The sequence below is a fragment of the Nelumbo lutea genome, chromosome 4 (genome assembly GCF_056320005.1).
Source record: "Nelumbo lutea isolate HS-2025 chromosome 4, American lotus-T2T, whole genome shotgun sequence".
Lineage (NCBI taxonomy): Eukaryota > Viridiplantae > Streptophyta > Magnoliopsida > Proteales > Nelumbonaceae > Nelumbo > Nelumbo lutea.
Genome location: NC_142687.1, coordinates 97,338,148 through 97,364,988, shown reverse-complemented (window position 1 = coordinate 97,364,988; position 26,841 = coordinate 97,338,148). Strand labels below are relative to the sequence as shown.

General features: G+C 35.1%; 2 protein-coding genes across 7 annotated transcripts; one reads left to right on the top strand and one right to left on the bottom strand.

The window, feature by feature from the left end:
• The first annotated feature begins 5,165 nt into the window (after nt 1-5,165).
• On the top strand, nt 5,166-10,153 carry LOC148862068 (putative receptor-like protein kinase At2g42960). 4 transcript variants are annotated; one of them, XR_016094865.1, is made up of 11 exons: nt 5,342-5,480; nt 5,688-5,825; nt 6,038-6,082; nt 6,664-7,421; nt 7,542-7,646; nt 7,879-8,001; nt 8,124-8,294; nt 8,451-8,580; nt 8,716-8,925; nt 9,034-9,543; nt 9,647-10,153. XR_016094865.1 is itself a non-coding variant. In XM_088941132.1 (10 exons), exons 4-10 carry the CDS (start codon nt 6,763-6,765, stop codon nt 9,163-9,165), a joined length of 1,530 nt encoding a protein of 509 aa, XP_088797258.1. In that variant the 5' UTR covers nt 5,342-5,480; nt 5,688-5,825; nt 6,038-6,082; nt 6,664-6,762; the 3' UTR covers nt 9,166-9,633. The 4 variants fall into 4 exon arrangements, 2 of the variants coding, with proteins under 2 accessions (XP_088797259.1, XP_088797258.1); XR_016094864.1 differs by having other exon boundaries at nt 5,166-5,480; nt 5,688-6,082; XM_088941132.1 differs by lacking the exon at nt 9,647-10,153 and having other exon boundaries at nt 9,034-9,633.
• Nucleotides 10,154-16,246: 6,093 nt separating this feature from the next.
• Nucleotides 16,247-26,635, bottom strand: LOC148862067 (protein REDUCED WALL ACETYLATION 3-like). Of its 3 annotated transcripts, XM_088941627.1 has the most exons (17): nt 26,337-26,635; nt 26,184-26,225; nt 23,652-23,743; nt 22,215-22,352; nt 22,059-22,115; nt 21,901-21,973; nt 20,409-20,567; nt 18,815-18,964; nt 18,457-18,712; nt 18,238-18,359; nt 18,036-18,122; nt 17,796-17,884; nt 17,636-17,698; nt 17,491-17,547; nt 17,237-17,333; nt 16,963-17,119; nt 16,247-16,657 (listed from the first exon to the last, which is right to left on the bottom strand). In XM_088941627.1, exons 2-17 carry the CDS (start codon nt 26,214-26,216, stop codon nt 16,644-16,646), a joined length of 1,644 nt encoding a protein of 547 aa, XP_088797753.1. In that variant the 5' UTR covers nt 26,217-26,225; nt 26,337-26,635; the 3' UTR covers nt 16,247-16,643. The 3 variants fall into 3 exon arrangements, with proteins under 3 accessions (XP_088797753.1, XP_088797754.1, XP_088797755.1); XM_088941628.1 differs by lacking the exon at nt 17,491-17,547; XM_088941629.1 differs by lacking the exon at nt 23,652-23,743 and having other exon boundaries at nt 26,337-26,405.
• Between the last annotated feature and the right edge of the window lie 206 nt (nt 26,636-26,841).

Sequence of the window (26,841 nt, the reverse complement as noted above, 5' to 3'; positions counted from 1 at the left end):
TGGAACCTCATCATTGATTCCACAGCCAGCCAAACAGTCATCATGTTCGATTAATCCGAGTGAAGCATAACAACCGTTTGAATTGAACTGTTGCTTGATGCAATGGTAGACTGACAGTCTTAAGAATAAGATTTTAAGGGCATTTGATGATAACTGAAGTGGCTGAACTGAAAAGCTAATTACTTTTATCTTTTAATGAATAAGATCTTAAGAATATCAGAACTCCTTAATGGTTGAAAGCTGAATTTGGATAGGTCACTATATCCTCGAATATTTTATTATTGAACTATTTTATCTACTAAAAACAACGTAATAAGCCATTCGGTTCAACAACTTCTGTCATCAAAAGACACCAAATATATAACTATATATCCAGTCCATCCCTCCCAATTAATACCTAAATATGAAGGACCATTTCGAACCAAAAGGGTGCAATAGCATGGATGCAAATATGAATACCTGATGGGGGTGTTTGAGAGAGAGATGATCATCCTCTTTTCCTTTTTTATTTTTTTTCCCTGAACCGATCTATGTATTAATCAAAATGTAAATAATCATTAATTAATACACCCACTTGGACCAAATGAAGCACTAAATAAAGGAATCGATTAAACAAAAAGATGGCTAATTTACATGGAGAATCCAATCCTTTAATATGAAGGGAAATAGCACAGGGAGAAGCTCCAAAGTCTATGTTTATGTTAAACTAAATGAGCCCAGCCCAGTCAAAGGACACGGTTTTCAAGAGAAAACTCATTTTGTGAATATTTGAACACCAAAACGGTGGATTGGCCCAAGAAAATGTAATAATTTTTATCACCAGCATCGGATTGCATAACAATATTTTAAAACATTCATTTGAAGACTGACACCAATAACTGAATCTCCTTTTTTGGTGGCCACACTCTATGCATTTCTTTTAAACAAATGGAGGTTCCATTGAAGAAATGTAATTTAACAATTTTTTTTTTTAAATATGTATCTGTAACCTCTAATAACTCTGAGAACGACCAGAGATGCTTAGGTAATGGAGATGTGTGGCAGTTGGACTAATTGTCTTAGCAAACATAATTAGACAGCCTAGGAATCTTCTATTTGATGGACAATAAGGGCTAAATGTGTTCATCAAACGTAAAGTTGTCAATGAATCGGGTGTGATTTTAGGGGTTTGGGCATGTCTCGAACCAGTTATTAATCAATTCTATAAAATAGATTCAGAACTAAATCAATTATTAGGCAGGATAATCGAGTTTGACTGAATTACGGATGTCAATGGATTGGATTAAATGGTAAATTTGGCTTAACGTGACTTTATAGGGTTGGGTTAACCTTTGGATTCGGGTTTTGTCTGATTCTATCCTATCTAGACATAGTGTATATATACAAAGTATTCTTTTAACTTTTTGACTTTTAATTCCATAGTCTTAGAGTTTAGGATTTCTTTTACATGATGATTTTGATTTTCTTCTTTTTTAAATGAAAAAAATAACACCTTAAAATTTATAAAACAAATTTCTAACAAAGTTAATAGTCATTTGATTTTCAAAACATGTTAAAAAAAAATACAATTGAAATTCTATGGGTTGAATCAGGTTAGGCTCTATGGAGTTGAGTCAGGTTCCGAAACTGTGCAATTTTTAAGTCAGATTGGGTTGGGACACTGAAGGATTGGGTTAAGGTTGAGGCAAACCATGCATGCGGAACTTGACCCGTTGGCATCCTATTAGTCTCTATTATACTTGATATTTATAATTACTCATGATAATAACAACTTGGAACTTCATCTCTCAAGAAATAAATTTAACAAAAATGACAATAAATGATAAAACAAGCATTTTTAATATACTGTTTGTCTTTGAAATTTAATTAACAATTCAATCGGTTCAGAGTAACGAGAACTGATCCCACCCCAAGTATTAATTGGAACACAAACCACAGAACCCGAACCAACAGATTGGTTCGGTGGTTCAGTTCTATTGGATAGATCCAACCTGTCAACAGGTCTAATTGTTGCTCTCTACTTACTGAGATAAATTTTAGGGAGATAAGCTCACTTTAGAAATTTTAGCCCTACTGTACAGGTGAGATGAATCTTAACCGTAGATTGATGCTAAATTTATGGACAGAATGTGGTTTATAAGGGGAGGGGCTACTAATAGACTATGGGGGGCTGTAATTTCAAAATTCTGCAATGGGTAACAGTGTACCTCTCTGTAAATTTTATTATATCAGATAGTAATCATCACTATTTGGGGAAGGACTAGTACTCTAAGTACTTAATAAAGACTTGAACACATGAGAGGATGTGGCAATTTCAGAACCCTAATCTAACAGCAGTCGATTTTCCACATCGATTAAAGACAACGGCCATATAGAGAAATGTAATGGGTCCTTAGCTTTTTTTATAAAATAAAATAAAATAAAATAAAATAGATATTTAGTTGGGAAAATGTATACATATTGGGACCATTATGTATTGTATATTTTCCATAAAACTGCTATAGAATGGCTGCAACTGTGGAGGAATCTTAGTTGAATTCATGAAATTTGCATTGTTTTATATATATAATATAATGAGATTCTAAATAGTGGTGATCATTATTATTATTAAATTAATTAATGAAACATGAGGGTTAGCTAATGGGCTGAGTGTGGGAGGACAATTAAAAAAATATAAATTATTCTAATTTTATGTGCTAAAGTGAAGAATTCTCCTCGTGCAAGCATCTAGGAAAGGAGCATCTCACTTGCGTGTTGAGGGCACATTGAGAAACCAACTAAAACATCTCTCAAATACCTACAGAACCTCAGCCCTTAACCCCTGCAGCTAAATTATATAATATTTGGGAGATCTTCATAAAAATAATAGGAAAAATATTTCAACCATTTGATGAATGCTTGGCAGGATATGGTTTAGGGATCTGAATCATCTGATGATGCTTATAATTTGGCCTATTTTATTATTCTGTGTTGACAGGTATATAAAGGTATATGAATAGAATGTTAGGATCATTATAACAGCTGTTGGTTTTTGGCCTACCATGGAGCTTTTAGATGGGTCCCCACCCCTGCATGTGCCAAGTGGACGTCACACACTGACAAGGTTTTTCGAATTTTATAAATTAAAAAAAAAATAGTGATAAATGGAAAACAGAAAATTCTGATGATATTACAGTTCAAGTGGTGATTTTATTAATATGGAATCCTATGTCAATGCAAGCTATTTGATATGGGGATAGATAGTTCTTAGCTGTAAAAGGGAAAAGATTTTTATAGAAGAGATTTTGGTGAGAATTATAGTGGCAAAAGACAACATTTTACAGGTCATGAGTTTCAGGTTGCGTTTGGATAAGCTTCAGGGTTCAAAGCACCAATCTTAGGTTTTTTACTTTGGGGCTTAGAAGTATTTTGGCCTATTGCAGTGTTTTTAAAAGTAATTATTACCCAATGCTTAAAACACTTTTTGAAAATCAATACATACATAGATGATGATAGAACAAGAGCAATGCCAATCCATTAAAACCACAAGCTTTCAGAGCACACTAATCCTTGAAAATCTAGAGTACGTATTTTTCAATAGAGATAAAGGAAAAATGTTTTTTTTTTGCCACGTGGCAGAAGATTATAGGGAGACTGAATTGCCTGCTTAAATTAAAGAAGAACTTGGTTTTAAAAAAGAATAAATTGCATCTCAGATAGGCCAATGAATTGTATGCCCTCCATCAGCTTGTGTTGGCTAATTAATAATACACCAGAGAAAGAAAGAAAAAAGAAGGGAAGATGAGTGAGAGATTCGTGACTTGTAAAAAAAAAAAGTTGCTTTCGATCTTTTATTAAATGCCATTTATGTTATGTGATCACTGTGAGAGATGGGGAAATGGCTCTGTGGTCCTCACCTCGTGCCACCCATGTTGTGTTTGTGGAAGGTCGACAGACCCCACCATTCCATTGGGTCCCAAAAATTGAGACCAAGAGAGATCCTGCCCATTCAATGGATCACAACCCCAATTTTGCACAAATCAAAGGTCCTGATTCTTTCATGGGTCATTTCCGGATTATCACTTTTGAACTGTTGGATTGGTGTCAAAAACTCAAAAGGGATTCAATCCAACACCAATAGGCATGTGGGGTTTTTAAATGGATTCCAACTGGACATGGAAAAGCAACATCTCATGTGAAGACTATCCCCATTGAACCAAAACCCTCAAGAAGGAATCAACAACACATCCCATCGGAAGCTAGGGTTCTTTGTTCTGATTAAAGAAAAAGAAAAAGTCAATGACGTGGTAAGAAACTTGGGATCCTTGTTCCTACGTATTTGATGCAAAATTAGTGAGTTGGTCCAGGGCTTTTAATGCAAACTGAATCAAATATAATTTTGTCCAATTATCCAATGAAATTGAATAAAAGTCTAACTAATTCCTGTGGAATGTCTGATTTTTGACAAGCACCACCAAATTGGCAACCATGGTGTAGATCAGCCTTTCAAGTCAATTTCTAGCATTAGAGTTCTTTCACGCGGGGACTCATAAAATGGACAGTCTTGATCTAGAGAGAATGGTTTCTCTAAGACATACTTTAATCCAAAGTTATGCTTCTAATCAGTCTTTGTAAACTTTATCTCCAGCCTCAAGTTAAAATGACACCCAAGAAAGGTACATTTGTTTATAAAGTAAGATCTCTCTCTTGTGCCCTTTTATTCTTTCTTGCTTTTTAAATAATTAAAAGACTCCCAGGTTTTTATATTTCAGAAAGTTCTTCCAATCTTGAGTCATTTGACAACCTAAATGCCCCTCCAACTTTAATAGTTGAAGTTTGTCTCTCTGAGTATTGGTCAAAATTTTATAATTTGACAGAGATGCCCTTTGGAGCTGTTATAACTCTACAATTTTAAATTTTTGTGTGCCAGTCAATGTCTGCCCTGCTAAACTCTAATTCTTTCAGAAAAAAGAAAAAAAAAATCTAATTAAGACCCAATAAATAAATTTGCCTAAGAAAATAATCTCATTATCTCAATTCTCGTAACTTGAGTCTTGAGACAGAATTCAAGAAGACATCCCACCCATGGCCATGGAGGGTCAGGCCCCACCATCTAGTGGTCCCACAGGGAGGAGACATTTGGATTGAAATTCACATATTTGACACCCATATATCCACCATGTATCACCATGATTCTCTCTGATACCAAATTCATGGGTGATGACGATGCATGTACAGTGCCCTGTAGTATATTAAATGTGAGCTTGATTGATCGAGCAGCAAGCTACCATGTCGTTGCAGTAAATTGGGGCCGTCCATTGGTTTGTCTACATTGATGTTATGACAACCCTGGCTTTATCATAAAGTTTCTATTAAAAGCTTTCACAGAAGGCCATTACCTTCCATTGATTCAAAGGCTGGTTTGGCCAATAAGCTTAACCAGCATGCAAGCTGGATTGCTGGAATACTAAAATTTGGAGTTCCCTCCTGCATGGGTTGAGGTTGTCTCTCACTCATGTTACTGAGTTTTCTTTTTTTGGTTTTTCTGTATTTTCTATTTTGACATTTTCTCTACCGAGTTATAAATGCCAGTCCTGTTCACCTCATTTGCTTTCCTCTTACTGCTTCTCTCTCTCTCTCTCTCTCTCTCTCTCTCTCCCCCTCGGTTTCCTCCATTGTAAACCAAGCTTTATTTCTGGCTATCACAGGTCCACAAGGACGAAAACCCACCAAGGCGCCAACCAATTCAACAACGCTGCCTGTGGCCCTCTAAAATTCTAGAAAGAAACGGAAATTTTCCTTTGCGGCATCCATTGTGCAGATATTGCGTTTTGTCTGGGCTTGTTGTATGCTTATTCGTTTTCAATTTTCATTTCTCTTTGGCCCACTTCTGGAATTTGGACAGAACCCCAGCTTCTAAACTACTCTTCTACAAATATTATTTCTGGGGTTCTGGGTTTCTGTGGATTGTGTTATTTCTGGTTGACATTGGCCTATCTATGCCTTCTGAGACTCTATTTCTAAACTTGAAAAGAAGGCAATTTTCTTGCTTCTGTAGGTGTTTCAGAGAAGAAGATAAAAGGGGGTTGGATCACCAGGAGTGGTATATTTTCTTCTTTGAATTGTTTTGTGGTGGATTAATATTTCTCTGTGCTTCTTTTGGGATGACATCTGGTGGGTAGAACAGAATATTGACATTAGGTGAGAATGTTATTTGGGTGGGTTAAATGGATTAGAACTTTTCTTGATTTGGTAAAGCTAGCTGAAATCTCAAGTTGGGATTTAGTTTTTGGATCCTTATTTTCCACTTTAACAGCCAAGAAATGCATTTGAACTTCTTGAAGGGGGGACAGGGGAGGGGGGGCGTATCAGATGCTCTTTTATTTCTTTCTTTGTTTTCTTTTCTGAGGTGGTTAATGACATAATGTTTTTTACCCAATGGGTACTTTGTACTTGCTTTCTCATGAATTTAAACTTAGGAGTTTCTAGGAAGATAAGGATTCATCAGTACAACACTTAATGCGGATAAGCGACATCTATCTTGCTTTTCAACGAGTTTCAACATTGCAAATGAATGTGCTTGGTTTTGGTCTTGAATGTGGAACACTTACTAAGAGGCTTAGGTCTATGTTTAACATTTTGACATCGAGAGTATTTTCTTATAGCTATTTTTTGTTTTTACAGGTGGGGATGGACTGATTTTGCAGTCCACGTGATTAAGTCAGCAGATTGCAAGTGCTGCTAATAGGAAGGATTGCTCCTTGTATTTACCAAGAACCAGAAATGTCATCCAATGAGTCTCTAAATGCTGAATTGTCTAAAAAGACATCATTTCTGGGTCTGAAGCTATGGGTTTTGATTGGTATTTGTGTTGGTGTTTTCATTGTTTTGATCCTTTCTATTTTGTCTTTATGGGTCACATCTCGAAGGAAAACAAGGAGGACCTTGGACAAGTATTCCCTTTTCCAAATACCCGCCGTCTCAAAGGAAATCAAAGTGGATAGAGTTGGACTCAACAATTTTAATGATCATTGTGAAGGTGTTTACCTGACGGTTCATGACAAATCTAGTGACAAGGATTCAGAGAAGATGTTTGTTCATTTGGGAAGGAGCAAATCAAGTGAGGCAGATAACCTCAGCCAGTGCAGTTCAATTTATCAGCTGGAGCGAGGCTGTAGCTCTCAGTCAGGAGAAGAAGGAAGCTCTGGAAATTTTCGCAGGCAGTCCTCTTTGTATGGACTCACATTAGCATCTCCTTTAATTGGTCTACCTGAAGTTTCACATCTTGGATGGGGTCACTGGTTTACACTTAGGGATCTTGAGTATGCAACAAATCGTTTCTCGGCAGAGAATGTGCTTGGAGAAGGTGGGTATGGTGTTGTTTATAGGGGCTGGCTGATCAATGGAACTGAAGTAGCAGTAAAGAGAATTCTCAATAATCTGTAAGTATACTTGAATTCTCTCAACCATTTAAGAAAAAAATTATTTGGGTAATGCTTTCTTACCCTTCAGTGGTTCTGAGTTTCAACTTTTTGTGCTTGTTCTGTGAACTGGATTTGTAGGGGGCAGGCAGAGAAGGAATTTAGAGTTGAAGTGGAGGCTATAGGTCATGTTCGACATAAGAACCTTGTACGGCTTTTGGGCTATTGTGTAGAGGGAGTTCACAGGTAAAATTCATTTTATGGATTTTTTTTGTATTTTTTTGGTAATCTATGTTTTGTTCTTCCTTTGCTTTGACAGTATTTGCACAGTTGCATTTGTGGTAGATTAATTACATATACTAGGATACGCCACTGCTTGATTTTCCATTTGCTATTGTTATGATTTATGCAATGCTATTTCTCTCTCTTTGTCTTGAATCTATCTGCCTCATGATACTAATAGTTTCTCAATATATAGGATGCTGGTGTATGAGTATGTGAACAATGGCAACTTAGAGCAGTGGCTTCATGGAGCTATGTGCCAACAGGGTTCCCTTAGTTGGGAAGCCCGCATGAAAGTCATCCTTGGAACGGCCAAGGCGTGAGTTCATCTCCCAACTTTAAACTGTTTGAGGAACTAACTGCTTTTGGGTCTCTGGGTTTTTGCCCTGAATCTTTGAACAATTTGCTGAAATGACTTTTCCTTCTTCAAATGCTCTGCAGTCTTTCCTATTTGCATGAGGCAATAGAACCGAAAGTTGTTCATCGTGACATAAAGTCAAGCAATATCTTGATTGATGTAGAATTTAATGCAAAAGTTTCTGATTTTGGTTTGGCCAAACTCTTGGGATCAGGAAAAAGTCACATCACCACCAGAGTAATGGGAACATTTGGGTACATATTCATTTTTTGACATCTATATTTTTTTATCATGCTTCTGTTGTTCTGCATTCTACTTATTTGTTAAATTATCACCATATTTGTCTAATATTTTCTAATTATGAATGCAATTTTTTGGGTGCAAAACTTAATAATCTGGTTTATTAACAGGTATGTAGCACCTGAATATGCAAATACTGGCTTTCTGAATGAGAAGAGTGATGTATACAGTTTTGGTGTCCTCCTGCTAGAAACAGTTACAGGCAGGGAACCTGTGGACCATGGTCGGCCGGAAAATGAGGTAAAACAAAATATTTCCTAGTTGGCTAATAAACCTAGTTGTACTGGTGGGAAATCTTTCTTCTTTTTGTCTCATTATAAGAAACAAGTATCTTAGTTCAGGAAAATTTGATAAATTACCCCATCTTCATGGTAGGTTAATCTTGTTGAGTGGCTAAAGATGATGGTAGGTACTAAGAGAGTTGAGGAAGTTGTGGATCCAAACCTTGAAGTTAGACCAACTACTCGGGCTCTTAAACGTGCCCTTCTGATTGCACTGAGATGTGTTGATCCTGACTCTGAGAAAAGACCAAAAATGGGTCAGGTTGTTCGAATGCTTGAAACAGATGAACACCCATTCCGTGAGGTGCTGAAAACTCTTTGCTGACTCAACTTGTCTGATTCTTCTTATCAATTTATAGTGTGCTCATTTAAGAAACTCATTTATAGATATCTATACTCATTCTCTTGGCAGGACCGTAGGAACAGGAAGAGTCGAACAACCAGCATGGAAATTGAATCCATGAAGGAGAACTCTGGCTCCATTGACATGGAAAATAATGTTGAGACATCAGACAGTAATACATCTGAGAAATTTCATGGCTAGGATTGATGATTGCAACATAACCCAGTTGAATAGCCTCTTGACCATTCAAATTGTAGGTCTTTCTTGTAAACTCAAAAGATAACAGTGCAGAGTTTTGTCCATAAAAGAATTGCTAAAGGGGTTAATAGAGCAACCAGATTGAGGAGTACCCGTCTGGGTTATTGGAGTGCTATATCTCGGCTGTTGTGTCACTACCAATTTCTAGATGCCATAATTATGACAGGATGCAAAGAGGCGCCTTCAACTTTGAGGTTTCTTGCAGTAACCTAAAGAAAAAAGAAAAGAAACGAGGAGAAGAAAAAGAAGAAAATTTCTTTTTGTACAGTGGTTCCATTGGGCTTCCCTTCTTTTATACATGCTTTCCTTCATCTTGGGCTGGTAAAAAAAAGACTCATTTAGCATCCCTTTTCCTAACCTGCTTCTGTATTATTTATTAAATAATTTAATGATTAATCATCCCTTTTCTCTTTTTCTTTTGCAGTAATGGGTTGCTTTCTTTCGCAGTTGAGTGATGCTTCTCCCATTGTTTCTCTTTATCTTTTCTTACCTTTTTCTTCTATCAAGCTTGGAGATGGATTGCTTTCTGTTTTCCTTTGCTTCATCTTGGGTGATGAAGAGAGAATAATCCTATGAAGTCTGTAGTACACCTCCATGCAGTCAATTTGACCTTCATCATTCAATTTGGCTCCTTCTGTGAAGGCTAAGGGGGTTCATCATTGCATCATTTGACCGACCTAATTATCCTACCTGCTGCTCTATCTGTGGTTACTGGATAGTGATGGCACTAACATCTGCTTGGAATAGGTCCTTGATCAGATGTGTTAACTGCAGTTCCAGGTTGTTGAAAGTTGAATCCTTCCAAGTCGACGGATCCCATCTCACTGGGCCATATCTTTGTAAACTCCCATGTGAGTCCTGCTGGGCATTTGCATTTCATATTTCTTCTGCAATTTTGAATAGAAGAGTTTGAGTTTGAGACTGAGGAAAATCATGTGCCCTTTGACCCACCCCACTTTCTGAATTGAAGAGTGTCTGTGTGGTAATCCAATGGAAGAGTTGACAACTTGACTCTTTAACGCTCACCCTTAGAAGTAGCCACTAAGAAGAAACCTCTAGACTTTGAGATGATCAAGACTGCCCTTCATGATAACCTTGAAGCTGATGTTCTAAGACAATTTGGGTGGTGATTTGGGCACCTCTTATTTTGACAAACAGGTTTTATTAGCCATCATTGAGTTTGATTTGAGCTTCCCCAATTAAAGACTCAAGTTTTGTCTGCTAAAAAAGTCTTATTTCAACGCTTTTTAATATCAACATCTAAACTCCAAACTAAAAGGTAGTACATTGACTAATTAAGGCAGCTAACAAGTAACAAACATGTCCAAAAAAAAGTGTGGTAGAAACGCATATACTGAGATGATGGATGAGTGGAAAAATTAAAAATGATCAAAGGATAGAGTGAGATCGTTTGAAGGAATCATGGAGTAACTCCAATAGGTGGTAAAATGAGAGAAAGTAAACTAATATGGTTTTGTAAGACCTTTGACAAAACATCCATATAACACCAAAAATTTGTGTATCATGTGTATTGATTGGTCCATATTCTTTTTTCACTTTTTTTTTTTTTCAATTTGTTATTTCTTCAATACCAATATGATACATATGATACGATGTGATGCATATTGATACTTTAACCTTTGGGTGAAAGCAAGGTGCCAATCAGTTGGTTGGTAAGGTCTCCTGTTGATCGTAGCGGAGACTTGGGATAAAATCCCTCCTGCACCTGGGTTGGGGGATGAGCTACCCCCCTGGTTGTGTAGCCCTTCAGAAGATATCAAAATAATAAAAAAAAAATAACTGGGGACCAAACTAGTAAGAAATGATGTTTTTTAGGAAAAATGATTGAAGTACTAACAATAGATGTAATGACATTATAAACTTGGATGATGATGATGGATTCCAAGCTAATTATCAGTATACTACCTTTTGCTGCAATAAGCAACCTTCATTACTCTAACAACAGATACAAAGGTGCCCATTTGGGGTTGAGGAAAAGAAGCATCATGAATTTAATTTTATGATGGATGATTTCCAAAACAAAGGCTGTTTGGGGACTCCAAAAGCAGAGAGCCACAGACATGGTTGATGGTTCAACCTGTGTTCAACAGTTAAAGTGAGTCAGGTCTTGCTTCCTTGCCCCTACTTTGGTAGCCGTAAGAACGCCACTGATTGGGAGTTCCACCCTTTTTCTTGAAAAGCCCTCTTCTTTACACCTTAAATGTCGGCAAACATTTTGGGCCAAGCCAGGAAAGCATTGTTGCAAATTGGAACTGATCAGCTAACCATTATTTAGGGTTTAGTTGGAAAATTGGAACTGATCAGCTAAACATTGTTGCAAATTGGCACCAGCACCTTTTTGCATGAATGGCCAGCCAAGCGTAGCAGGAGAGAGAGAGAGAAAGAGATCGAAGTATGGTTTGATGACCATAAATGCAAGCCAACAGAAAAGGGTAAAATACAGAGAGCTGTTGTGTACTTTGGAGGTTGTGACATTAATCATAGAACCTTCATTTGCAAGAGAGGACTGCCTTCCAAGTTCTCAACACTTTCCTCCCTACCATTCGCATTCCAGGAGTTGTGAAATTTTATGAGACCATTTTGTCATCTTCTTCATTGTATCTCCAAAACAAAATTTTTTTTTTTTTTTCCATTTTTTTCATCTGTTGAGAGATGAAGGAGAGTTGAAAGAGGTAGAGTGGTGTTATGAGTTTTTTGGGCTAGTTAGAACCACCAATAGTGGATGTAAAAAAACAAAAGAAAATAATAAAAGTTCAAACTCTGGTTTTAGGAGATGCAATAAAAGAGAGTGCAAAACAGTCTCATAAAAGTTCAGAACTGACAAAATGTTAGTAGCAGAAATAGAGTATTGGAATCTGAAAGTACAGGGTAACTCTCTATCGCAAATGAAAGAAAAGAAAAAAAGAAGAGAAAGAGAAAAAAAAAAAATAGAGGACTAACCTCCCACCTTCAAGAGCCTTTATCTTTTATTGAAGAAAGAAACAACAAATGCACCTTCGGCCATAGGTAGCACATTTGCGAATAAAAGGCATTATAATATACATATGGGTGTTTTTTTAAGGAAACTTTTCGAATTGCATACTTTGAAAAATATAGAAAGAAAATAATTCAGAAAAATGTATAATATGCAAATAATTAGGATTTCCAAAATGATCAGACTAAATATTCAGGGAATTTTAATCATATATTTTTTTCAATTTAAATAACTTATATGTTGACATCATAGTTTAAAGTATAAATATGATACTCCCGATATGGGGTGTATCATATCCATATCCATGGCCATGGATACGGGATACGCCATGACTGGGAATGTATCCCACAACTTGTGCATATCAGCATGACATGTCTTCATATTGAGTTGTATTGTGATGTATCTGTGGATACAATTGGATACACACTGATACAAAAATGTTACAATGCCTAGTTTGAGAAAACTGTATATTGACCACTTTTGGATTATTTTATTTTACATATAAATTATATGTCAAAAATGAAAATATATTTATAAAAAATTGAGATATTATTAATGTAAAAACACTAAATAAATAAATAAATTCCCTAACAAAAATAATAAAAAATTGAAATTAATCTTCCCCAAAATCTTAATAAAAAGTGAAAATTATAAAATTAATTATTTATCTACCTTAAATGATTTATTTTATGTTAAAATGAACAAATATTTTTTTCCAAATAGATCTATTATTTATATGAAAATACTAAATAAATAAATTTTCCAACAAAATTAATAAAAATGAAATGACAATTAAAAAACTGAAATAAATAATCTAAGTTTAATTTCCCCCAAAATTTTAATAAAAATTGAAAATTATAAAAAAATAATTTATTTTATCTACCTTAAATGATTAATATGTTTTATTTTATAATTATATGTTAAAAATGAAAACATATTTATCATTTGAAAAATAGAGTTATTATTTATATAAAAATACTGAATAAATAAAATTTCTCCAAAAAAATAAAAATTGAAAATTATAATTATAAAATTGAAATAGAGTGATAATTATTGTATGATGTGTACACATCCTAGAGTTCCAATATTGTTGATTGTAATGTTTCTCTTCATATAGCCTATTAAAGTGTTCATTTCTCATGTGTTCATACTTTATTCATAGATAATTCAACTTTAGATTTAGTGTTATTGATGTACTTATATGATTTGTATGCATTTCACTAATATATCCAAGCATTTTTATATTTTTCGTCCATATCCATGTGTTTCTAAAATGTATCCATATCCATATTTGTTTTTATATCTCAATTGTCCTATATAATACCCAATATCAATACTTTGATTCTTGATTGACATATTTAAGATTTAAGTGGTCACACTAAACATTCAGTGACTAGGGAGCTTGTACCCCTACTTAATTGCATATTCACCAAAACAAAAATCAACTAGCTAGTTCAACTGTTATCAAATGGTATGTTAGTCACAACTGGTTCTGTTTCACCCTTTAAACGGTACATTAGTGACCCACTGACTTGGACAGTCAAACTGTCAACCCATTTGACCCGAAGAATAGTATTTGGCTGTTTTATTTTATTTTAATCATTTTTTTTTTATTTTTTTAAATTGGAACAGGCCATCCATTCGAATTAAACGGTCGAACCACTGACAAAAAACCAGTGGCGAAAGCAGTTCCAGTTCCGAATCGGTTTTCAAAACATTGAGTCTCAGTAGAAGAGTATAGTACATAGGTCTGTGTTTAGTGTTTACACAGTCCAAGGTGCATTTTCATTGCCTGGTTCAATGTTTCCATTTTCCCAACCATAGTCATCATCATCTCTTTTATGTTAATATGCGTCTTACGGATTAAACCAGAAAATTTTCATTGAGCTCACAGAGTTCTAATCCACAATTTCATTGGGCTCCTAAAATATATGAATGGAAGTTAGCTCACTAATGTCAAAGTCAGTTCAACTGCTGAAGATTCACAATTCTTTTCACCCACCCCAAGTCATCCTTGGCTTCTTTGACATGAAAGGTAATCTCTAGGGCAAAAGTTATTAGCCAAAATAGTAATTTTGTGTAAAGGGGACTGGAGCTTGATTCCCCTTTTGAAGGACAGCTTGGATCCCAGAGGCCCAAGAACTTTAAGGTGTCAAAAACAGGTGTCTAGAAAAATATAACAACCGGGTTCGCTGCATGAATCCTGTTTCATCATTCTGTGCTCTATTAAATTGAGCCCTTCAAGTTAAAGAAGACCAATTTCTAGGGAGCACCCTAGCATTAGCTTAGAAAAACAATCTGAGGTAAGAAGCCCTTCGATTCAACTCTCATTCTTCATCATTCTTTCTATTAATACAATTTTAGAATGGATAAAAAGAGGTAGAAATTGGTAGAATGAGAAAATGTTGCTACGACCAAACGATTTTTTTTTTTAAATGAATTCTTTTTGTGGAAAGAATGAGAATAAATTTTGAACGTATTTGCTTTCAAATTTAATGTTCATTCATTTTTCATCAACCAAAATAATGATATAAACATACATAGAAACAAATATATAGTAGAAATATGCAAGATCTTCAACAATAACACACAAACCAACCATGTGGGCTCCACATCAATAGCACAAAATATAAAAGAATAAAAGATAAGAAACTAGAAAAACTTTTACATTTGATTGCACAAAGAGAATAAAGAAAGTTTAAAAAGGAAGCAATTATCACCTATTTAAAACTAATTAAAAAGAAATTAGCTTGCTCAATTGGGTAGGCAATTGTGCAAATGAAGAAAAGATCTTGGAATTTCCAAATGGAAATAAAATTTAAAAATTGTAAACATTAAAGTTAAAATTAATAACATGAAGTACATAATGTCTAACAATTTCGTCAAATTGATAATAGCATATTTAATAAAGATAATATATTAAGAAAGTCATAAAATATAGTAAAACATATCATATAATCGTGCATCGTATTGCTTATTTTAAATTTTCAATGAAGCTCTGTGTTGATAGTCAGAAACCGCCGGCCTAAGTCTCAAAAACCGCCTGCATATATTGGCAATCAATTATCTACCAATGACAAAAGCGTTTTCGAAAATGAAAATGGGCAATATGGAGCACCATTATTTTTAGCGCTGCAAGTTGCCACAATTTTTGTGCCATGAATTCATTTTTCTTTCTAAAATGAATTGAGCCCATGACAAGAATTTTATAATCAAATGCTCTCATGTAATTTATTCTTACCCATTTCTTTTCAGAAATGAATGAGAATAGAAAGAATGAAGCCCATGACTGCGAACTAAACATGGCCATAGTTATTAAAACCAGCCTAAACAAGTTCTTGGATGCACTAGGTAGGAAATAAGAAATATGTACAGCTACTTACTAGGATTAGTTAAAATAAAGTACAGAATAACTCTACTCTTACAATCTAACAAAATTTATGAAACTAGTCTCTTTTCATGGTTACTTTCTAATATCTACTATTAATTTTTAAGGAGTTTCATGCAGACACATGAATTATATTTTGGACAAGCTGCTGCTTAACAACAGCCTTGATAAATCAATTTATTAATGGATTGGCTCCCGATCTTAGGTCCTTCTAAAGGAGCAGAATAGCTGTGGTTTTGAATGAGAGAGACAACTCGAATTAGCACTGATCAAGGTGGAATTTTTAGCACTTGGTGCCTTAACCTGTTTTCTTGATTCAAGTAACCTGATAAAACTACTGAGAAAATTTATGTTGCAATTGTCATGAGGAATTTGGAATATTTCTTTGAACTCTTAGCTTATTGCATGTGCTACAGTTTAATAATAAACATCACATTCAATATAAAGGCTGTGCACATCTGTCCCTCCCCAGACCCCGCATTGACGGGAGCCATGTGCACTGAACTGCTGATGTTTTTTGAACACTAAACTATGCTTTCATTTTAGTACATTGTCTACAAATTTGGCACATTTCTTGCAGTCAACCATAACAACTAATAACAGCCTTGTTGTCTGAACTACACTGTTAACAAATTTAGATGTTGGGAAGAAAGAATCCAAAAGAAAATTCAATTACATTGAAACTTGAAATTGTTTGATACATCAGAAGATTTATACAGCACATGACCATATTGGCCTGAGATTTTTTTTGGTTAGAATACAAAAAAAAAAATGGAATATGTGCACTGCTGCCAAGAATACAAAGAAAGAAAGAAAAACTTTACCCTTTTTGGTTGACAAAATCCATATTCATTTTACACAAGTGACTCAATGATAGGTGACGAGACTTTTCAAAAAAAAAATTGATGGGTGGCGAGGAGACACCACCATTTAAAATTGTTGTAATTATGCCAGATCCTCAAGCAATATGTTCCACTTCTTTTACTGGATCCAAAATTTCCATCTTCAACAAAGCATCTACTCAGCTGTTTATGAGTTTCAATCCTTCAGGCCTATAAATAAAAATAATTAGATGTAGGTTCAGATGGATAAAGAATAAGATTGTGCCCTCTTGAAAAAGGAAAATGATGCCATGGCCTCGGCAATTAATATTTTGCAATGTGACATGGGAAACCATAGTACTGCATTGGCCATCAGTGATTTCATTCACCTTTGACCATGAAACTACATTCTTTTCATGTCAGATGAATTCAACATCCAAGGTATTGCCAACATTCTTAAAAATCTAATGATAGAAAAAAAAATTATCCTTGCATTTTATTAGGAAATAATAATAAAAGATTATCATGTGGCATACCAGTGTGAGGAATTTGAAGAAGAACCAAAGAGATGCAATACAAAGAGAATGAAATAGCAGCTCCAGCAACAAAATTATGCAGCAATCGGCGATTGTCCTTTGTTGGTATGAAAGTTGCCTTCAATGAATTGGTTAGCTCAAAGAGCCGGGATGATATCTTGAGAAGCAAGTCCAAACAGCAGCCAGTCAAATGTGAAAATTTGAGATTAGTTCACCCTTCAATTCTCAGTTATTCTTCTCATAATTTATAAAGATCAGGTCAAGATTTTCTTACCAAAATATATATTGCACTTGTAAGCATGAAGTTCAGCAAGGGATAATCTGGAATAAGAGCAAGGAGCCACTTGGGCTGTCCATTTGGCATATTTGATCTGTATATTTATGTTTAAAAGATAGGAGGCACTTCATATATTATTGAGGAAAAAAGTTTCTTACACATGACATCAATGGGGGGATAGGAAGCAAATACATTGTAAGTCTTTTTCGACTACAGATACATTGGAAACCTATAGGTAAGTCTTTACATACCTCAGCCATATGTGGAACTGGGAAATATAGGTTTCCAATGTTATCTTGCCAAGCCACCTAGTTTGAACAGGTAGAAATCTCAGACTTTGAAATGCAGAAAATTAAAAATCTCAGACATAAGCAAGCTATGACATGTAGAACTTACGCAAATAGAGTTAAAGAGAAACTTCGGAGTTGCTGAGTGAAATTCCGCAAGCAAATGTAGACACTGGAACAACAAGAATGGTAGAAAGTGAGATATACTGTCAATCCTAAACTTTTACAACAAAAATTACAATCCATACTGCAAAACTCCCAATACACACGTTATGGGGATCCACGATGTGTAAGGATGAAACTTGTTGTATGTAACCTTGTCCAGCTTGTAAATATATTCATACCACAAATAACCAACCTAAAATGATGAAAAAATCTGGTCAGCCAATTTCTTAAAATTTACTGTTGAAAAAAGATAAAATCAAAAGACAAACCCTTAATTATCAGAAGGAAGAAAGAAATGCTGATTACCTTAAAACATTCATAAGTGATATGATTATGTAACTTACTAGTAAAGCAATTGCAACAATGCTTGTTTTGATTGAGAGTCTCCATCTGGTTTCAGCTTCCTCTAGTTTCTCCATCCACTTCTCAACCTATGGTTTATTAATTAAAAAAAAGCAAAAAACAAGGAATATCTGGAAGACTTAATCTGGGAACCAAAATGAATGTTCTGCAAAATGACTGTAGAACCAGCGTTCAAATTATTACTGTGGGATGATAATATGCATATATCATTCCAATGATCCATATATAGCGGTCAAGGCCTGATCTAAATTGCCATTCATGTAAGAGAGGGAATTTTGATTTTGATGGATCTGGATCTCTATATCCTGCCACAACAAAGAAAAATATTATGCTTGCTGATAAGACAGTAAAATGGGGCAAATGGTGAAAAAAAAAAAAAAAAAAGCAAACTAGGTTACTTACCCAAAAGAAATGTCAATGGACTCCACAAAAGATCAAAAACTCCAGGAACTTCCCATATCAAGATAACCACCAAAAAACATGTGATAATCTTCACAGCCATTACTGATCCTATTTCATTGTAATTGCTAAAAATACCAAGTGCGCAATACACCATGAGAGTGAAAAGTGTATGCATGGGGCAGATGTAGTACAACATATAGTCATTATTAAGAACTACGCAGCAAAATGCCACAAAGAAGTTTAGCCGCCACATCATCTGCATTATAAGAAACTTATGGATTCATAAGAAGCAAAGATAAAAGTAGAAGACAAATCTTATGGCAGAAATAACAAATATGGTTGAATGATCACAAATCACCTGAGCAAACCGTGCAACACTAAAATCCTTCCTTATATAGTAATAAGAGAAGTTTCCAAATCCAGTCATCCAAACATATGCAGCAATGAAGATACGTATTGCATTGTATATCTCTGTTGCAGAAAAATAGTGGTACATCAAGAAGAGGACCTATTGAAAATAAACCAAGTAAATAACTCGTCCACAGATACTTGTTTGTAGCAGAATTGATATGCTCCACTCTATGTACAGTCATTTAGAAGAACCCAGTGAAAGTAAAACTAATTAAGCAACACCTTCTATTGAATTTTATGGTTATTTAGTAACTGTGAGGCATGTATCAAAAGATAGAAATAAAAGAGCAGGAGAGAGACATGAATCCAAAGAAATTTCATGAATATTTGACAACATAAATAAATGAGAATGCTAGAGGACACTATGCCTGTGTTTGGTTAGAAAGAAAAGGTAAGGAAACCTGTACAAGGTTACCTTTCCCTACCTTTCTTTCAAACCAAATGCAGCATAATGGATTGATGCCAAATGGAGACAGATAGTGGTGTACAGTGAGAAACTGAAGGAATACTAGGTAAAAGCAAAAAAAGTGCAGCGAAAATAACAAAGTATATCATCATTTGAAATTTCTTAGAAAGATTTGTTGATTTAGGCAGGATCTTTGGTTTTCACAGTTTGATATTGGAAAACTGATTTGGCAAGCCTCTACTAGCCCATTTTGTAAAAAAGCTGCCATGTTTGCAATAATGCAGTCTCTGCATTCAGGGAACATTCTGACCCTAGTTTCAGATCTATTTCAGGTTATCTGAAGTTATGCAAGAGCTAATATCTATGTCACACATTGTCAGAATCCTTAAAACATAGGGAAAAGTTAAAGACCCCTTCAAAAAAAGCAGGGTTTATTCATTTTTTAAGGAAAAGGACAGACATTTTTTATGAAAGTTCCCTAGAGACCAAATGCCCTATTGAAACAATCAATATAAATGTCTTCTGCACCACTCTATCAAAGGGAACAAGGGATTTGGGATCATAGCTTGCTATTCTTTGTATCATATATCTCTACACATTTGTTGGAACTCACTCCAGAGAAGTGCTATCAAGCTTAGTGTTGAGACTTGATCATTAGACAACTAAATTCCCTTGAGGGTTCGATCCATTATTAAGACACAGAAGCTGGGATTGAAATTGAATTCAGACCCCTTAGGGGAGGGTAAGTTACAACAGTTCCAAAAAATTGGAACGTCATGGGTGGAAACTTACAGAAGACTTTTAATCTTGAAGACATTGTTGTTGAAGTTACAAGTAACTTCAGCATTTCAAAAAAAGGGTAGTTAGAGGCTTATCTTATCATGCATTATGTATTGTGTCTCATTTTATATCATATTGGGATTGGTCAATCACATGGTGGACTTGCTGGAATAAGGAGGCGGTTTATATATAAATTATCCAAAAAATAAGAATATAGAGGTGCCAGGTGAGCTTGTTTATGGTGTGCAGATGCCAGTGAAGCATGTGCGGATGCGAGTTCTATCTTTTATCATTTATTTTGGAAAAATATTTCCATTCAGCAAAAATAGAAACAGAAAGAAATAAGAATATCTACCTGCATCCATCCTTTCCATTCTTCAGTTTGATGCCGATTAAGGTAAAGCAAGGATTTTCCAGAGAATGCTGACTTATCACGGTGCTTCTTGAGAGAAGTCATGGCTGAAACTATGATGAGAAGAATGTAGAGAAAGAGGAAAAGGTCACGGTTGTAATTCTGTAAAAGTTAGATTGTATTAGAAGAATCTTGTGTTTTGTACAATGCTAAATTGATAGAAAATATATAATAGTTGTCATCATCCTTTTTCTAGCCTATGTATCTAAATCAGGAACCTTCACCAACAATGTTTAATCTATCATAACAATGTAATAGAAAAATGTGAGATCATAGTTAATTTACAAACAAAAATTAACATATTACTGCCTTAAAAAGTAAGATGTACATCTAGACATTGTTCATAATATTGGCAAAATTTGGTAAAATCTCTCCATCTGCCAGAGAGCAACATGAGGTATTCCAATAATCTTTTCTCCTCTCATACTGATTATACATTGGGTGTATTTCAAATATTGATAAATTCAGCATCTAAATTTAAAATTTTAGAATATCATTGAAACTTTGTGACATTTCACTTAAACTGTTGAAAGATTTTGAAAATCTTCTTCCAAAGAACAAAAGGGAGAAAACTCCCACTCCCAATATATATACAAAAAAGAAGCCCCCTAGGGAACTGATCAGTATGAGTTTTTTTCACTGATTTCTCAGGTCTTTTTGTATATTCCCAATGTACAGGCTCTCATTGTACATGGGTTGATGTATTTAATTATCACTTCTAATTCAATTTAATACTTTACATTCTTTAAAAAAAACCCTAATCTTCCTACTATCCTATCTCTCTATTATTCATCCTTCTAGTTATCATAATCAAATAGTCAAGACACCAGTGAAAAAAATCCAAATGTGTTGTAGCGAGTCTGGATCTGCACCTCACAGCATAATCCAGCTGTACATTAGGAACATCTCCCGTTCTTGTTTGTTATTATTCATGGGAGATATTCCCAATACATGGTGGGATGTGGCTGTGAAGTCAGTGTGAGGAACAGATCCCAGTTCATTGTAGAAGTGCCTAATCCAATAACCTTGAACTTATTCACAACCTAAAAAAAATGAAAAAAATAAACTGGGAGTTAATGCAAAATAACTAGCATAATGCATACTGTCTTCAATTGAATGCATTGATCTACCAAGACAGACTCGTCCCACTACTAGTGGAACCTACAACAAATTCTTCTTTTGTTTTCCATATGATATCTTCCTCAGTTTTGTACCTTTACATCATTTGATGAAATGATAAAATCTTTGTATTTAGCCCTTATAAAAGCACCATAAATGCAGCTTTTAATAGCAATGTTGACTTCCATACCATACCATGCAAGCAATATTAGCATGTTCCCTAGAGTCAACAGTAGTTCCTTCAATAAACCTCTACCATAAATTATAGTCATGAAGAATCAATACAAGGGAATTTAGTTAGAGAAGAAACCGGGACCTTAGTACAATCAGAAAACAAATTTGTGCGATCACATATGTAGAAATAAGCCAGAATTGCCCCGAACTCTGACCTACATCATATTGCAGGATTTCATATGAGAAGGAATAAACTTCTAATTTTATAATGTTAATAAATATGGAAGAACAATGACATACATGGCTCTCAAAGTTGCTCGATTTTCAAGCAAGAATGAATCGTTCATTGTTAGAAACCTAGAAAACCATAAAAACATGGAAGAAATTAAGCAAGATCTCCATGAAAGGACTTGTAATGAAACTTTACCAAATAATGCATTACAAAACATTTGTTACCTGATTAGATTTGTTCTCATTGATGAATTGTGAAACCTGGCAGATGCTGATCTGGTTAGTCCACCTTCCAACAAAATAGCCCGATCATCTTCCTTAGTTGTCTCATCTCCTTGTTTAACCAGATTAGCATCTAATTGACTGCAATCAAAAGGGTCCAGAGAACATATAAATGGACAACTGATTTTAACAGAGTAAATCCACTTAGGAATGGCAAATATAATGAAATTTTAAAGATGGTTAAGGAAAGTAGCTCAGGAAATTTAATTTATTGTGGTATAGGACCTAAGGATGACTCATGTATACTCTTATTTCCTAAGAGATGTTTTAGCATTCATTACCATAAAAGGGTGGACCTTTCTCTGAAATCCCCACAGAGAAACGGCCTACCCTCAGGAGGGGGGGGGGGGGGACCATGGATATATTGCATCTACTGGGAGACTGGTCCTGACTTCTACAGTTTCTGAAGCAGGGACTTCTCCCTGCTCTGGCAACGTGATTCTGAGGAACTCTTGCCAGCTGTTGCTTTCCTTCCCTAAGGTTTTGGGTTGATTGCCTCTGTCCTGAACCCTTCTTTCTACTCGTCAGTTGTCTTCTCCTCAAACTGTTTCCTCCTTTTCTTCTATCTCCTGTTCCATCTTCATTGTTTGTTTTCATGGTTCTGCCTGTTTTCCTCTTTCCCCTTTCTCTTTTTCTACCATGGTTATCCTTGTTTCTGGACTCTACCTTTCTTATCATGGCTTTAAAGATTGAATCTAAAATCTTTTTCTTTAGATATCTGGCCATGAGATACTAAGCAGCTATTATTAATGTAAGAAAATATTTACCAATCAAAAGATCTAAGAAAATGCTTATGTACAATAAGGCAACATGCATGAGATTGAGATGGCCAGTTCGACATCTGTGTATACATCATACTTTACCTTCTTTAAAAAAAAAATCTGTATATACATCAAGGGATAACCCCATACTCCCGAAACATATTTCCTCTCTCAAGCCCTTGTCTTGCAAAAGTGTCTGCCTAGCCATCTGCATATCTGTATACCACCATACCCATGTTGAAGAGATCCTTCTATTTCTTTTTGAGTTCCTTTAACTCTTTCATAAAATTCCCTATACTAGCAGGAGGCATTGTCTTCATTTTGAACCCATTCCATCACCACTTTGGAGTCTCTCTCAATCAACAAGTTTGTATGGTTCATCACTTTTGCCAACCTCACTCCTTGTAACTGCTAGCAGTTCTGTTCTAATTGAATTCCCTTGACCGACTGGTCCAGAAAAAAGTGCCTTAATATTTCCACTGTACTCTAAGTGGAAAGTCAATACTCACCCCAAAATACCTTTAATAGTATTTTGATCTAGTTTTTATTGGACAACAGTTGCCAATTCAACCATTTCATATCAAAATGTAACTCCCCATGTGGTAAGGAAGCAACTTACACTTTGGATGGAAATGAGGACTTCCCATATTCCAATATCTCTGAATATATCCAGGCAATAAAAATTGGGGCCAGTCCAATCAAAAAAGAAACCTGAAACAATCAAAGTAAAGCTTGACTGAAGATATAAATAAGAATTGGAGCTGACAAAACAACAATAGATATGACACTCAACAGGACAGTTTGACAGAACAAGATTCATGTGGCCAACCCCATATGGTTTGAACAAGGCTTACATGGTGATGAACTAACAAAACAAGCAGTAAACAGAAAAAAGATGCAACATAGAATATTGAAAATGTCATTACACTTAAATTGCAGGTCTGTTAAAATAGTGAAGTTGTAATCATTCTTACCAGTAAAAAAAGTTACTAGCAGCCTTCTTTTCAAATTTTAAGGCGTTAATATTTATACTTTAAGTCTAAAATAGTGCCAGATCGTTTTCAGTCATGTTGTACTACAAAATCAAGAATTTATAGCTTGACTTGAGTTAAAGCTGTTAAACGTGGAAGTTGACTGTCAAAAAATATTTGTTCTAGTCAGTTAGATAAATTCCATCCATATGGTGGATGGAGGGGTGATTGCAAATTTTCTAAAAAAAAGTTAAATGTCAGAACAATTTTAAGAATCATGATTCATATTGGCGTCTTCTAATCAGTTCAGTATTTTAACTTAAATTTCAGGCCATCCTCTATCTTAACCAGCAATGAACTGGAATATATATAGTAGCTAAAATAAATGAAAAATACAAAGAAGAAATAAGAAAAACAAAAATATGAAAACAAGTGATTCTACTGAGAGAACAAAGAACTCAAAACACCCTATTCTTCGCAACAAATACCCTGTGCCCGCTTAGAATCTTTAAAATAATGTCATTTCACCACCTTCAAGTGATATAATTCTTTCCATAATGGTTGTAATGAAGAGAAGTACATAGGCATGGCCTTCTCCCCTTGCTTCATAGCACTGCTTTTTTGCTTTAATTGATAGGCACGTGCTGCATTCTGGGTTTGCGAATATATCTCAGCCATCCTATCCCATATTGTTTTTTAATAGAGGACAGAAACATCACAATTTGAGCAATATGAGATTGCATTTGAAGTAATCATCCAAGATCAGACTATCAAATATTCTTTTAGGGGAGATGACCATCTACAACCTTGTTCATGAAACTTGACAATTATGGTTTTCTACACAATATTAATCTAATTCCGTGGGGAAGAAAATCATCTATAGCCTTATTTATGAAGCTTGGCTGATTATGGTTCCCTATACAACATTGATTTATAAATCTTAAGAAGATATCAGTTTTGTGGGAAAGAAAACCAACTAAGCCTTGTTCATGAAACTTGGATGATTATAGTTCCTACACAACATTAATCTTCAAATTTTGATGAAATCCTAGTTCCATGTGGGGAGGAAACCATCCACAGCCTTGTTGATGAGATTTGGTTGGCTATGTTTTCTTACATAATTGCTATACATAAAAATGTTATCTTTTGTTCCCTATGGCTCCTTTCAAACTAAGGAGGGAATATATACTAGAATTTTCAAAGCAACAAACTTCTACTTATCTTGCTCTCTTTATTTACACTTCAAAATCAGAACCAAAAGTGAGTTCTGTATCCCTAGCAAAGATGTAATTAAGGAAATAGTTATATGATATTTGGAAATGGAACTTACCAAATACTTAAAGACCCAGTTACTAGTCTAATAGGGTTAACTATGTCAAAATTCATAAAAAAATTCCACTAAAATTTTCCAATAACAATCTTAAATCCATTTCACTCCTCAGCTGCCGCCTAGCTGCCCTTTACCACAGCTTTGTTGTTTACTTCTACAATATAGGAGTGTGTCCACCACAATTCGTAATTTCCCCTCTACTCCTATAACTTATATAAGTCAAGGACAAGAAGAAGCAGGAAATCTACCAGTAAATACTCTTTTTCCTTGTATATTTTTATTTTCCTTTGGTGGATATATTCGTCTGCCGGCCTTCAGGAATAGCCAAGGAACTATTACAAAATAATTGCAGCTTGACTTGCTACCTTCTTCACTTAACGGAGAGGGTGGATATTGGATCCACAGCCACATATAGCAGTTAGTGTACATGCATTTCAACTCCTACACTCTACAAATCAACCCTACTGAAAATTTGAATTATTCAGGCAGATTTTACTGGATTATATAAGTTGTATAAGGTTTTCTTGTAGGGCAGTTAACTTCTTAAGAGAAACAAGAATACAGAAATGAGAAAAAGAAATCTAACCACAGGTTTCTGAAGAATAAGCAATGCAGACACTGATAGATCCTAATTACGATAATGAAAGAAAGAAGAAAACAGCCATTGCAAATGAAAGTCAAATAAAACACAACATTAATTTGTCATATGGAAACAAATAAAAGTTCGTGAAAAAAATCTCAATTTAAACAAGCAATAAAATTACAGAAATCAGAAATGAAGTATATTTGCATCTGAACATGGCCAGAATCAACTTAAAATCGCCACAAAAGAAAGTACGAAGAAACCCACCTGACCAGGGGTCACGGGACCAGAAACCACCATTTTTTTTCTCTGTAAATGGATCAATAACAGAACCAATAAAACATAAAAGAACCGAATCAGAGAAATATCACTGATTACAAAACACAAAAAGAAAACAAAGAGAGATAGAGAGAGAAGTACCAGTAGAGGACCGGGTCTCTGCTGGTCACAGTGGTTTCGTGGAGATCGTCATAAATACGAAATTAAATCCTGATTAATTCCACGCGAAGGAGATCTACAATTCTGAACCAACCAGGCAACGACCAACCTTTGCTTTGAAAATATAGAGAAAACATTGGAAGGCCGTCTCTCTCTCTCTCTCTCTCTCTCTCTCTCTCTCTCTCTCTCTCTCTCTGCGGGTTAACCAACCGTTGATGGTTGTCGCTCCTCCTGCCGTAGCGTTTCTTCGCTTGGAGAGGGAGAGGGAGAGAGAGAGAGAGAGAATATGTAACGAGACCCAGTGTTAATAGTTTATGTTGGGCCCACATGTTTAGATCTGAAAAATCTTAGCCGCCCAAAGAAACTGGATCTTTAACAACAAGTGGGCAGGCTTACAAAAATTTTGACCGCCAATAATTTTTATTATTGTTCAGATCGAAATTCTTCGGAAGGATCCACAAGATTTCTTGATAAACAGAGAGAAGAT